Source organism: Capricornis sumatraensis, chromosome 18 (assembly GCF_032405125.1).
Source record: "Capricornis sumatraensis isolate serow.1 chromosome 18, serow.2, whole genome shotgun sequence".
In the NCBI taxonomy this organism is placed as follows: Eukaryota; Metazoa; Chordata; class Mammalia; order Artiodactyla; family Bovidae; genus Capricornis; species Capricornis sumatraensis.
In genome coordinates, this window is record NC_091086.1 from 42682375 (window position 1) to 42695415 (window position 13041).

A 13041-nucleotide genomic window follows, 5' to 3' on the forward strand; every position below is an offset into this window, starting at 1 on the left:
TGGAGAAGGGCTGGGTAAAGGCATGCTGCCAGTAGTTATAAAATTTCCAGAATGTAAACCACTGAAATGTAATCTTTACCCTTCATACTTCTGTTATCAATAAGTAAAACATCTATTCATTGCTTTATCTCTTCTAATGACTAGGTAAGAATCATTTATAAATAGTGTATTAAATGTGAGCTAGGCAGCTTCGAAGTACTTACAGTGGATTTTAAAGGTTAATTATTTACATTTTTTGTTAGGTGAATTGAGTACCTGGTTGGCTTATTTCATCAAGATCTTCAGGATTTACTTCTTTTGGATGTCATCCTCACCTCATCCCATCCCTCTGACCCATTCCCTGATCCAGGACCACAGCAGAAGCCCAACAGCTAAATCCTTTTCTTCTTTTCGGGAGCATTAAGTGCGCCATAGGGGTGAATTGCTCCTCTGAGGCTCCCTTCACAACATCCCAGACAATAGTCTTTGAGCCTAGCCTTTATCTTCCTCTAATGAGGGTTACCTTTGGGTCTCTGAAGCCTGTATTGCCTGCCTATGGAAAGAACTGGTGGTACTAGAATTTGCATTCCCTCAGCATAGCTCTTAACAGGTTTTAATGGGTGATTAAGTGTGAAAGTCCAGCCCCCTTGCTTTGGGTTGGCACTACTCTGAGGTACAACTGACACTCCAGAGCTCCCCTGTAGGGTCAGGCTAATGCCAGATCCTGGTAAACTTTGCCTTAGGTCTCATTCTTATTGACTTCTGTCCCTCCCTTGTTCATTTTAATCCCTTCTATCACAGGTCTCCTATGGGATTCCTTTCTTAAAAGTGAATCATTTGCATAGACTCATCAACCCAGGTCTGTTTTGGGGGAACTCTGACTTAAAACAGATCACTATCTCTCAAGACAGTTTCTTAAACACTCTACACTTGCAGTCTGACTTATACAACTTGCTTAGCCAATCCTGGTAGTAGAGAGGCAGATGTTACCCTGAGTATCCACAAAACTATATACCTTTTGTACTTAATTATTATAGTCAATAAATCATATACTCTGAAGGCAATTCTATCTGAGGATTAGAATCCCTGTTGTGTGTGCTCTGTCATGTCTGACTGACTGTGACCCCGTGGACTATGGCCCACCAAGCTCCTCTGTCCATGGAACTTTCCAGGCAAGAATCCTGGAGTGGGCTGCCATTTCCTACTCTAGGGGATCTCCCCAACTGTTAGAGCACTGCAAACTATATACATAGGAACCAGAATAGAATAGGATTATCACCTCCATTTTTCTAGATGCTATGCCTTTATTAATGTAACCTATAATTTCTTTAGCATGTTGTTATCATATGGCCCTATTTATTTGCCTTCATTGAATTTCTTTGTTTTAAACCATATGATACTTATACATGTGTTACGTCTGTTACAGCTTCTTCACCTTGTATTCAGGTTAGTATTTTGAACCCAAGTGCAAAGCTTCTTTATTCCTATCAAATTTAATTTTAACCATAGTAGGCCCATTCTTCTGGCACTTATTGAGTCTGCAGTGCATTTATCCTCTCTTTCCCTTCCTTAGAAATATATGTGTATCTGTCTAATGATCTTGGATTCACATTCACTACATTTGTATTCTTGTTCTTTTGGAATCACTGGGATCCAAATGATGAGGTTTATTTATTCTATTCTTTTTTTTTTTTTTTTTTTTTTAGTAGCAACTCATGACCCTTTATACAACTTGTCTTGTCAGCAAAGAATATCAATAGCCTAGGAAGGAGAAAGCTACACACATATACACAAAGGCTTTCTTGCTACTTTTTTCCTCAGAGAATACAAACACCTGCCTGATTATAATTACAGACTTGGTTCCTTGGCAGGTTGCTAATCCAAACTGTTTATTCTAAGCACAGTCCTAAAATTGCTCAGAGCATGACAAATATGTGAATACCTAGGTGATTCGCTGAGTAGCCCAACAGTTAAATTGTTTTACCACTTCCTATAATCATGGCCCCAAAAAAGGTGGATGAATGGATTATGCCTGCATATTGAACCAAGTGAACCTTTCGGGATGATTTTCTAAAGTCACAGGATTACAACACCTCTGTCTTAAGAGAGAGCTTTGTGTTTGGCATTAATAATGGCTTCAATTCTTCCAATAGGTGCCTTCCTCTGCATCTGGCTTTGATGTCCTTGTAGAAAAAGAACATGTCCTCGGGTACAAGCCTCCTGCATGTCCCTGCACCCAGGGCCACGATGTCGGCATATTCAGTCCCCCTCCTCAGTAGATGTGGGACGGACATGAGCCCTGAAAGCCCACCTTCAGTGGAAAAGCTGGCAGAGCTGGGTTGCCTGAGTATACATGCAGAACAGTCCATCTGCCAGCTCTCTGCAGTGGGATCCTCCCAGAGTGCTGGGCGGGAGGGTGCGAATGAGGCACACACTCACCTGGGACTGGCCTGTCACTGGGGTGCCATTGTTCAGCTGCAGCAGCCCGTTCAACCCATCTCTGTAGAGCGTAACGGTGTGCCAGCCCCCGAGTTTGATTTTGGTCTCACTTACAATGATGGCGACCCCAGTTCCACAGTTAAACCTGTGGGGGAAGAAAAGAAAACTCTTAGATCAAAGTGAACGTGAAAGTCGCTCAGTTGTGTCCAACTCTTTGCGACCCCATGGACTGACTACACAGTCCATGGAATTCTCCAGGCCAGAATACTGGAGTGGGTAGCCATTCCCTTCTCCAGGGGATCTTCCCAACCCAGGTATTGAACCCAGGTCTCCCACATTGCAGGCGGATTCTTTACCAGCCGAGCTACCAGGGAAGCTCACTATTGTGTTCAGACTCAGTGGACATTTCCAGGGCAGTAATAGCTTCATTGAGAGCCAGTCTGTTCAGAGTTAGGCTTATAGGTATCAAGGGCTGTTTAAATCCACATACAGAAAAACTTCCTTAGAAAGACGCCTCTTCCCTAGGACCACCTCAGTCTTGTCTTGAATCTGCCTGTAGGACCTTTCAACGTGGGGCCTCCTTTAGTCCGACTTTCTCTGTAACTCAGAGAATCCTGGGCAGCTAGGATCCTCTGTCTCCTTCTCAGCGATGGCTGGATACTAAACGTGGATTCAAGGTGAGGAGAATTAGAGCTTGAGTCATCCTGAGTCCAGGGATTTCTCTGGGGACTTCCCACAACTCCCAAATGACAGCCTCAGTGATATTAAAAAAATGTTGAAAAAAAAACCCAAAACGAGTCTTCACACTTATTTTGGCAAGCTGGGCAGCACCGCCATCTGTGTTCAGCTGGGCCTGAGTGCAGGTGTGGTTTCCATGGGAGGCTGCGGCTCAGAGCGGGTGTGGGTGGAGAAGGAGCATTCTCAGACAGTTGCATTATTCTTATTTTTTTTCCCCCAACCTCCGTATGTCCTGGGGCGTCCTCTGGTCACTACACCTGACATCTAGAATTCTGACCCCTTCCAGCCAAGTTCTAAGCAGCCACCATAGCACCTCCCCCTCGGGTCCCGAGGCTGTCAGAGGGGACCCTGGCCATGACACACAGTGCTGTCCCTTCCAGGATGTGCACTAACTGTAGCCGGCTTCAGGCCTCCCTTTGTCTCCTGATCCTCAGCAGGCAGGAATGGCTTGGAGAGGCACTGCAGCGCTGGCTCACCTAGAGGGGGTGCTCTCAGAATCACACAGTAGGAGTTGCAGAGATGGAGAGCTGCTACTGGCAAATAACCAGCAGGGCTAGCGCAGTCCTTCAGATCCTCCAAGCGTCAGAGCCCACGAGGTTAGGGACCACTGCCCTGGATCTTACTAGCTGAACTCAATCTCCCATCAAGCAATGCATTTAGCAAAGAATGCAGAGGGCAGGGGCATTTTCTACCCCATGTGGAATGCTTCGCAGACTGTCTTATCTCTCTTAACCAAAAGTAATTTTGGTGCTGAAATAATCAAAAAACAATAATGGTTGGTGCTTACTGAGTGCTTGCTATGGTTCAGGCACTGCTCTAAGTACTCTTACGTATTAATGCATTTAATCCTCACAGTAACCTTGGGAGGTTAACACAGAGTTGGAGAAGATAAGTCACTTGTTGAAGGTCAGGTCACCAGGGAATGTTATCATGGGGACTCTTGACCAGTAAGCCATGGAGAAGCACTTGGCTGACCTCATCAAATAGTCGCATGTACGCCTCTGTGAGGATGATTAAAACCCTCACACATCTACAGAGCTCTGCCTCCAGAAAACCACACAGAAACCAAAGGTGGGTGGCTTCCAAGATGCACTGGGACACAAATGATCGGGGCAGAGGAGGTAAGTCAAACAGTCCATCACAGTCTGGAGGGAAGATGAGGATATGGTCTGACTCTCTAGGAACCTCCAGGAGGCTGTGGGCTCCTCTCTGGGCTCTGTGGCTGTCAGTTGAATCTACTGCAGGGGACAAGGAGAAGGTCCCAGCCTTCTTCCCATTGCATCCACCAGAGCTCCGGGAAAGAAGGAACTTGATGGGCTTTGGCTCACTGCTGCACCCCCAGGCACTACCGCAGGGCCAGGTACACTGTGGGGGCTCAAGAAAACATTTGCTGTTGAGTGAATGAATGATCACAAGGTTCCAGACTCAAATTTCAGAGGTTACCCTGCTCTCTTGATACCCCAGTATTTAGTAGACTGGTCCAGGCTCCATAATACACAGTTCCTTTATTTACACTATAAATCAAGCATAGGTTTTGTTCACAGTACAGAAAGGAAAACATATTGTAGGGTAGTGTTAAACATTCCAGGGGTTTCTGCCAAGAATTACCTGAACTGGAGCGAGCGCCGGATGACAGCCAGGGACATGAAATCCCCCCTGCCATGCTCATTCTCCCCGCAGTAGAGAAGTAAGCCGTCCTCTGCCTCTGCCTGTTATTACACAAACAAAAGCCACATGAATAATGAGCATCTCCGCTTCCACAGAGGGCCACCCACAAACACTCATGGACACGAAACTCGAGCATCTCCACTGAGGTCCTATTTACAAGCATGCAGACTCCAATTAATTCCCAGGTACATAGTTCTAGTTCATTTTCAATAAACAAGGGGCAGCAATATAAACAGTGTATGAGGAATTTGGAAGTGACGTGAGAGGAAGGCAACCCCTTATCTGACCCACTCTTTACTCTTCCTGGACCCACCAGCAGAGCCTCAGGGAATCATGTGCACAGAGGCCGTGGTCCCACGGGGGCTGCTCTCATCCTCGTCAAATCCTATTCTCACCAAAGAGCATTCCAGTTTTTCCTTCTTTTTTTTTTTTTTTACTTCCCAAGCACATTTGCATCTTTCCTTGCATTAGGAGAACAAGACAATACAAGCAGCGTATGGACTAGTTTGGTTCTCACCCATGCTGCCTGCCCTAGACTGGGACAAATCGTCTTGTGGATTCTCAGCACTCTGACCTTAAAGGGGACTTGTTTCCGTACCTCCAAACCCAGTCCTGTCATCTGAGATACCCAAAAGAATGCCTTTAAGCTGAAGGCACTGCAGCTGATTCATAGTGAAGAGCATCTATTGGGCTGTCACCACCTGCCAGGGTTGCATATAGCTGGTTTTCCATCTGTGCAGGTGCAGTCATAACAAGGAAGATTGTTTGGGCTTCCAGTAAAAGGGATTTGGGGATGAAGAATGCATTTATGCCTTCTGAAATCCTGGCCTGGTCACGATTATGAAAGTCAACTGAAAAAACAAATGCACAACCTAAGAGTTGAGAATTATGTTTTATTTGATGGACTTGAGGACATTATGCCCAGGGAATAATAGCTCTCAGAGCTATTAGGCTTAAAGTGTGAAAGTGTTAGTCACTCAGTTGGGCTCAACTCTCTGGGATCTCATTGGACTGTAGCCCAACAGGCTCTTCTGTCCATGAAATTCTCTAGGCAAGGGTACTAGAGTGGGTTGCCATTTCCTTCTCCAGGTGGTCTTCCCAACCCAGGGACTGAACCCTGGTCTCCCGCATTGCAGGCAGATTCTTTACCATTTGAGCTGCCAGGAAAGCCCTGTAAGTCCTCAGCAAATCTGCTGAATGAAACGTAATTCTCATCTTTTAGGTCAACATGTGCAGTATGGCTGGAACCCAAACATTCTCCTCGGGAACTTTCAGACCAGCCATTTCCATAGTTCGGTAACATACACAACCCACTCTCCCTTTGGTGCCGCCCTCGAGTGTGCAAATGTGCCCGTCGTTCTCGCTGCCCTGTGAATGGGTTCACCCTCTGCTTCCTCTCCCCTTCTCCTTCTCCCTTTGCTGCAGCACATTGCTGTGTTAAGGTGTCCAACAGGCACTCATAAAAGGATTAATCCTTCTTACCCTAAATTCAAGAGTAATTTGAAATGCCTGGTAAGAGTTCTTCAAAGGTTCAAAGGTTACATAGGAATGACCAAAGAACTGAGGATACTGTATAACAATATCTGAAAAAAGAAAAAGAATGCTGTTTGCTCACTTCTTCAAATGCATAACATCAATACACAACGCCATTGCTTGGATGTCATTAAGTAAAAATTCCGATTGTCTACTAAGCCTAGCTTACCATCTTCACTTCTCTATTCTTTACCCCTAGGATTCTCATTCCTGGGGGCATTGAGCTTCTGAAGTTCTTAGAGAGAAATCAGATCTTTGGAGATTGTTACTTGCCACTCTAAAAAGAAATCAGTGGCCTAAAGGCTACTGACACCTACTTTCACATTGCACAACTGTGTAATATATGTTGGCTCAACTAGTATCCTTCTTAACCTTCACGCACAGATTTCTGCTGTATTTTTTGTAGAAGAGGTGTCACAAAAGTAAACCCACTCCCAAGGTGCCATTGGGATGATTTATGCATTGCTCCAAAAGGAGTACATGTTTGGCACATACAGGAATAGGGCTGCTATCCAACTAGGAGCAACGGAAGATTCACATTTGCCCTGTATTGCTAACTAGCTAGTTTAATAACTAAAACATGGGAGAAAGGGCTTATCTTAGGAAAAGGACAAGAAGGAACCTTGTGTGGACTGCAATACTGCTCTCTGGCTCCCTGTAGGGTCAGCCCACCCCATGCCGCCCACCCACTCCCCCAGGCACCTACCTTCTGAGCAGCTCTCACCACCTTTGCCCAGGTTGCAGTGGCATCGAGAGCCCCCCCAGGTGTAGTCATTGACACAAAAGCTGTCAGCAGAGCAAAGAGTTTCATCACAAGACATGTCAAAAAGCCTTGGCATCATAGCCACACCATTCTCTCCCTTCCTGCCCACTGGAGTGGGCTGCAGAGCCACTGCAGCTGTGGGGAGAGATGCTGGGGTTGGGGGGACAAGCCTAGAGACAGTCACTGGGTTCGGTCGAGGTGCCATCTTGGATTCCACAAAAAATTTCTTATTCCCTTCTTTGATAGCAGGAAGTGGTTTAACCTAAAGACAAAGAAGGAAAAGAAGTTCAGGATTAACATGGAGCAAGTAATTAGACTGCCTTATTTATGGTTGATGTGTAATACATGAAACTACAGTTATTTTGATATTTCCCAAAACCTTGGAAGGTAGAGACGGCAAATAGTACTGACTCCAGTTTATGGATAAAGAACTTCAGGCTCAAGACTTTTAAGTACCTTCCCCTGTATTACTCAGAAAATCAGTGCTAAAACTGATATTACATGATTTATCTTTATTACAACATCATTAAGGCACATTACTTTTTCAAGGAATTGTTCATTTCCTTATCAATACTGACTTTATAAAATTTCACTTGCTTGGAATCTAAATATGCTTTTGCCAAATGGTGAAGTCAACAAGCAGAGGCTGACTTTAGAGCATCGGCATAGTTGGTATCTAGTTACTATTCATTTACAATCACCTGCAGACTAATAGTCAGAGGAAATAAACACGTTTCAGAAGCAAATGAGCCAATTTAAGTAACTCTTAATTAAGATGCTTGTGGTCCATTGACTAAACCGCTTTGTTCAGCAAGGAAACAAAAACACCCAGGCTTATAAAGCAGGACTTCTTATTACCTCCTCAAAGGAAATATCCAAATCTAAGTCATCTTCAAATGTGTCATCATCCTCGCCAGCCTCTGTGTCGGTTGCATAATGGGGTCCATAGCGCCCACTTCCAGATTCCTCGGGACCTTCGTAGAGAAAGCAGCAGCCTGCAGTCAGCACCTGCCTTGGCTCCCTTTCCTATCCTAACATAGCCCATACACAGCTGCATGGAATGGATGGAGATACATCAGAAACACACAAGGAATTCAACACAGAAGAGGAAGCAATATTGAGCAAAAAAATGTGGAAAACATTTAATCTCATAAGTAAGGAAATGCCCATAAAAAGCAGAAAGAGCTGCCATTTTATACCAACAAGACTGGCAAAGACAAAAGTCAGATAATAAAAAATATTGCCAAGGGGATCTCCTTGGTGGCCCAGTGGTTAAGACGCCACACGCCCAATGCAGGGGCACGGGTTCACCCCCTGGTTGGGAAACCAAGATCCTACATGCCGCACAGCAGGGCCTGGAAAAAATGTATTGCTACCTTTAGACCATGAAATTTTCACACCGTGTTTTATGTCCCTGGATATGTTCCAGTGTCTCCTGGTTTACAGTCTATGGACTTGTATCCTACCATTGTGTGAAAATTGTATAAATCTTCCTTGTTGAATTGGTTCACAGTGCTTTTCAGGTCTACTATAGCATCCTACTTCTCTGTGATAGAAGAGAAGAATCTTCTATCACAGAGAAGTAATAATAGAATGTACACGCATTCTACTAACTTTTGAGACTTTGATATTGAAACTCCAACTAAAAAGCTTAATTTATCTACTTAAAAAAAGTAATTGTAACATATAGTGGAATTATATGTAACCTTGTTCTGAATTTTTCAAGTCTCTTGTAAATGTGCTATCATATGTTCATAATTAAAAATTAAAATTATAAAATGTATTGCCAAGGATGGAATCAATGGAGACTCATACTCTGATGTCAGATGTGTAAACTGATATATCCTCTTTGCAAAACACATGGAAATACTTAATGAAGGAGAAAATGTTCATACCTTTTGACCCAGCAATCTCACTCCCACTTACAAAATATGGAGAAAATCTTTCCCATGTGTGCCAGGAGACAGGAGCATAACACATTTGCAACACCATAATTTATAATAGTACAAAAGAACCTGCCAAATTTGCTATTTATAATAACAGTAACACCCCAAATATCTATCAACAGAGAATGGATAAGTGAATTAAAATATCTGTGGAGTGGAATACTATGTAACAGGGAAGATGAATGAACATTTAATTGAGGCATTAGTTGAGGCATTGATGAACATTTAGTTGAGACATTTAATGAGTCAACATGGTTTAATCTCACATGATTTTATGCAAAAAAATGCAAGTTGCCAAGGAACATACCAGTTTGATGCCACTTACATAAAAATCAGCAGCAAGAAAAACTATATATTATTTAAGGATACATACACACATGCAGACTTCCCTTGTGGTTCAGACGATAAAGAATCTGCCTGCAATTCCGGAGACCCATGTGTGATCCTCAGGTTGGGAAGATCTCCTGGAGAAAGGAATGGCAACCCACTCCAGTATTCTTCCCTAGAGAAGTCCATGGACAGAGGAGCCTGGCGGGCTATAGTCCATGGGACTGCAAAGAGTTGGACATGATTGAGCAACTAACACAAACATACATGTATGTTTTGAGTTAGGGCACAGGACCCACTCAGATACCAATATCTGCAGACGCTCAAGTTCTTTATATAAAATGCCAGAGCACAGCTGGCCCTCGGTATCTGCAGGTTCTGGATCCATGGTTTCAGCCAACCACAGATCAGTATGGAAGACCTATTGTGTATGTAATTTAAACTCTTAAGAAAAGTAAAGCAGGGGGCTTCCCTAGGGGTCCAGTGGTTAAGAATCCACCTTGCAATACGGGGGATGTGGGTTCAATCCCTGGTCAGGGAACTAAGACCCAACATGCGGTGGAGCAACCAGGCCCATGTGCCACAACTACTGAGCCTGTGAGCCATAATGAAAAAGATCCCACATGATGCCCTGAAGATCCTGAGTGCTGCAACTAAGACTTGATGCAGCCAGATAAATATTTTTTAAAAAAGAAAAGAAAAACAAGGCAATGATCAAAAATACCTGGGAAAGTTTAGAAGAGGATTATGAATGAGGTTGACATTCAGGGTCTTTGAAAGTACTCTAAATATTCTATTTCTTAAGGTAGGTGCTGGATACCCATGAGCATTTATATATTATACAAAAGCATAAACTAGTATGTGTATAAATATGCTTTTGATGTATGAGATATTTCCGGAGAAGAAAATAGCACCCCACTCCAGTACTCTTGCCTGGAAAATCCCATGGACGGAGGAGCCTGGTAGGCTGAAGACCATGGGGTCACTAAGAGTCGGACATGACTGAGTGACTTCACTTTCACTTTTCACTTTCATGCATTGGAGAAGGAAATGGCAACCCACTCCAGTGTTCTTGCCTGGAGAATCCCAGGGATGGCAGAGCCTAGTGGGCTGCCGTCTATGGGGTCGCACAGAGTCAGACACAACTGAAGCGACTTAGCAGCAGCAGCATGAGATATTTCATTAAAAGTTCTTTAAAACAAGAAAGAGACATTATTCTACAGCAAACGCATCCAGGAAAAAAAAGGGGTCCCATGTGACATCTTGGGTGTCAACCATTTCCATCCATAGGACAGGAAGATCTTTCAAAACTGAAAGGTGGGTTGAGAAAAACTTGTAGGGGACAACACAGCTTATTGTTCCTTGGGGGATGGTCAGATTAACAGTTTTATTCAGCTGTCATCCAGAAAAATCTACTGATCTTAAAGTCCTGACAGGCTAAACACAGGAAGCCCTACCCTCACGGTCTGAGAGTCTTTCAAAGTGCTGCTCCCTAGCGCCCCCATGGGGCTCCTGCTGGCTTAGGGTAAGCACAGGTACCAGCTGCCTTCCCTAATTCAGACAAACCAGGTACTGAACTTTATGGCTGTAACAACTCTGGCAACAGAAACTCACTTTTGTAGGTCACTGGTGCTCATTAGTTATTGAATGATTAGTAAAAAGAAAGAAAATGACATTAAAAACATAAATTGAACGTAAAGACAAATCTGCTTTCAGAATAAACTAAGCCAAACATTTTTCTCATAAAAGCAAACTCACCCTCGTCTAAGAAAAATAGCAAGCAGATTGACTACGAAGCTGAAGGAAATGACAGAAAGGGAGTGTGGGAAGCCTGCTCAGTGGGCACACTGCTGACCAGACATCTTCTCCTGTCTTAGGGAGAGGAGCATGTGGTCAGCAGGTGATCCACGGACGGCAGGGAAGGTCCTCTTCTCAGGTATGAGGCGTGTCTCGGTAGAGCTTTTCTCACCACCTCCACACCAATTTCCTAGTTCTATTTAAAGCAGCCCACATGTCAGCTGAAAATTCAAGTCTGTTGGTGCCAGATTTATACCTAGATGCAAATTCTTTCAAGCCACCTGCATCCAGCCAGCACAGCTGTGTGCCAGATGTCTACATACAAACATCCAGGAAGCCCCCGGGGGGGACAGCTCCCCCTTCCTTGCTGTCTCTCTGCATCTTTGTATCTTTCTGTCTCTCTCCCTGTCTCTTTCATCTCACCCTCATCACTCTCGATTTTATCTTTGTCTCTTTTATATTTTCAGAATTGTTGAATTTCATTAGAAAGAATTCAAATGGTAATAAAAGAATTAATATAGCACATGCATGGAGAGAGATGGATTTATCTTCAGTAGGTGGGTCTCTGCCTCCTGGGTGTTCACTCTTGCCCCTGCACAGTCTAGTCACTGTTACATAGTTATTGTTCTCATGGATGTCGAGACTGTCTGCATTTCATCTTATAATGCTCTATCCGGAAAAACATTTTCAGACTCCCACTGCCTACAAAATAGATGTCCAGGCTCTTTGGTTAAGAATTAAAGAATCTCAATGATCACAAAATCAGATTGATTATATACTTGCAGCCGAAGATGAAGAAGCTCTATACAGTCAACCAAAACAAGGCTAGGAGTTGACTGTGACTCAGATCATGAACTCTTGGTAGCAAAATTCAGAATTTAGATTGAAGAAAGTAGGGAAAACCACTAGGACATTCAGGTATGACCTAAATCAAATTCCTTATGATTATACAGTGGAAATGACAAATAGATTCAAGAGATTAGATCTGATAAACAGAGAGCCTGAGAACTATGGATAGAGGTTTGTAACCTTGTACAGAAGGAGATCAAAACCATCATTAAGAAAAAGAAATGCAAAAAGGCACAATGGTTGTTTGAACACACCTTACAAATAGCTGAGAAAAGAAGAGAAGCAGAAGGCAAAGGTGAAAAGGAAAGTATACCCATCTGAATGCAGAGTTCCAAAGAATAACAAGGAGAGATAAGAAAGCCTTCCTAAGTAAACAATCCTGGAGAAGGAAATGGCAACTCACTCCAGTATTCTTGCCTGGAAATCCCACGGACAGAGGAGCCTGGAGAGCTACAGCCCACGGAGTTGCAAAAGAGTCAGACATGACTTGGAGACTAAATAAAGTGAACAATGCAAAGAAACTGAGAAAAACAATAGAATAGGAAAGACCAGAGATCTCTTCAAGAAAGTTAGAGATATCAAGGAAACATTTTATCAAAGATGGGCACAATAAGGGACAGAAATACTATGGACCTAACAGAAGCAGAAGATATTAAGAAGAGATGGCAAGAATACACAGAAGAACTATACAAAAAAAGGTCTTCATGACCCAGATAACCACGATGGTGTGATCACTCACCTAGAGCCAGACATCCTGGAATGTGAAGTCAAGTGGGCCTTAGGAAGCATCATTATGAACAAAGCTAGCAGAGGTGATGGAATTCCAGCTGAGCTATTTCAAATCCTAAAAGATGATTCTGTTAAAGTGCTGCATTCAATATGCCAGCAAATATGAAAAACTCAGCAGTGGCCACAGGACTGGAAAAGGTTCGTTTTCATCCCAACCCCAAAGAAAGGCAATGCCGAAGAATGTTCAAACTATCACACAATTGCACGCATTTC

General features: G+C 43.5%; 1 protein-coding gene across 1 annotated transcript in view; it reads right to left on the reverse strand.

Annotated features, from left to right (window-relative positions):
- EGFLAM (EGF like, fibronectin type III and laminin G domains) overlaps positions 1-13041 on the reverse strand; it is a 189254-nt gene that overhangs the window by 48947 nt on the left and 127266 nt on the right. Inside the window, exons 8-12 of the mRNA XM_068990556.1 lie at positions 7979-8094; positions 7064-7382; positions 6307-6407; positions 4765-4865; positions 2419-2563 (exon numbers count right to left, since the gene is read on the reverse strand). Coding sequence (XP_068846657.1) covers positions 2419-2563; positions 4765-4865; positions 6307-6407; positions 7064-7382; positions 7979-8094 — 782 coding nt within the window. The remainder of the gene's footprint in view (positions 1-2418; positions 2564-4764; positions 4866-6306; positions 6408-7063; positions 7383-7978; positions 8095-13041) is intronic.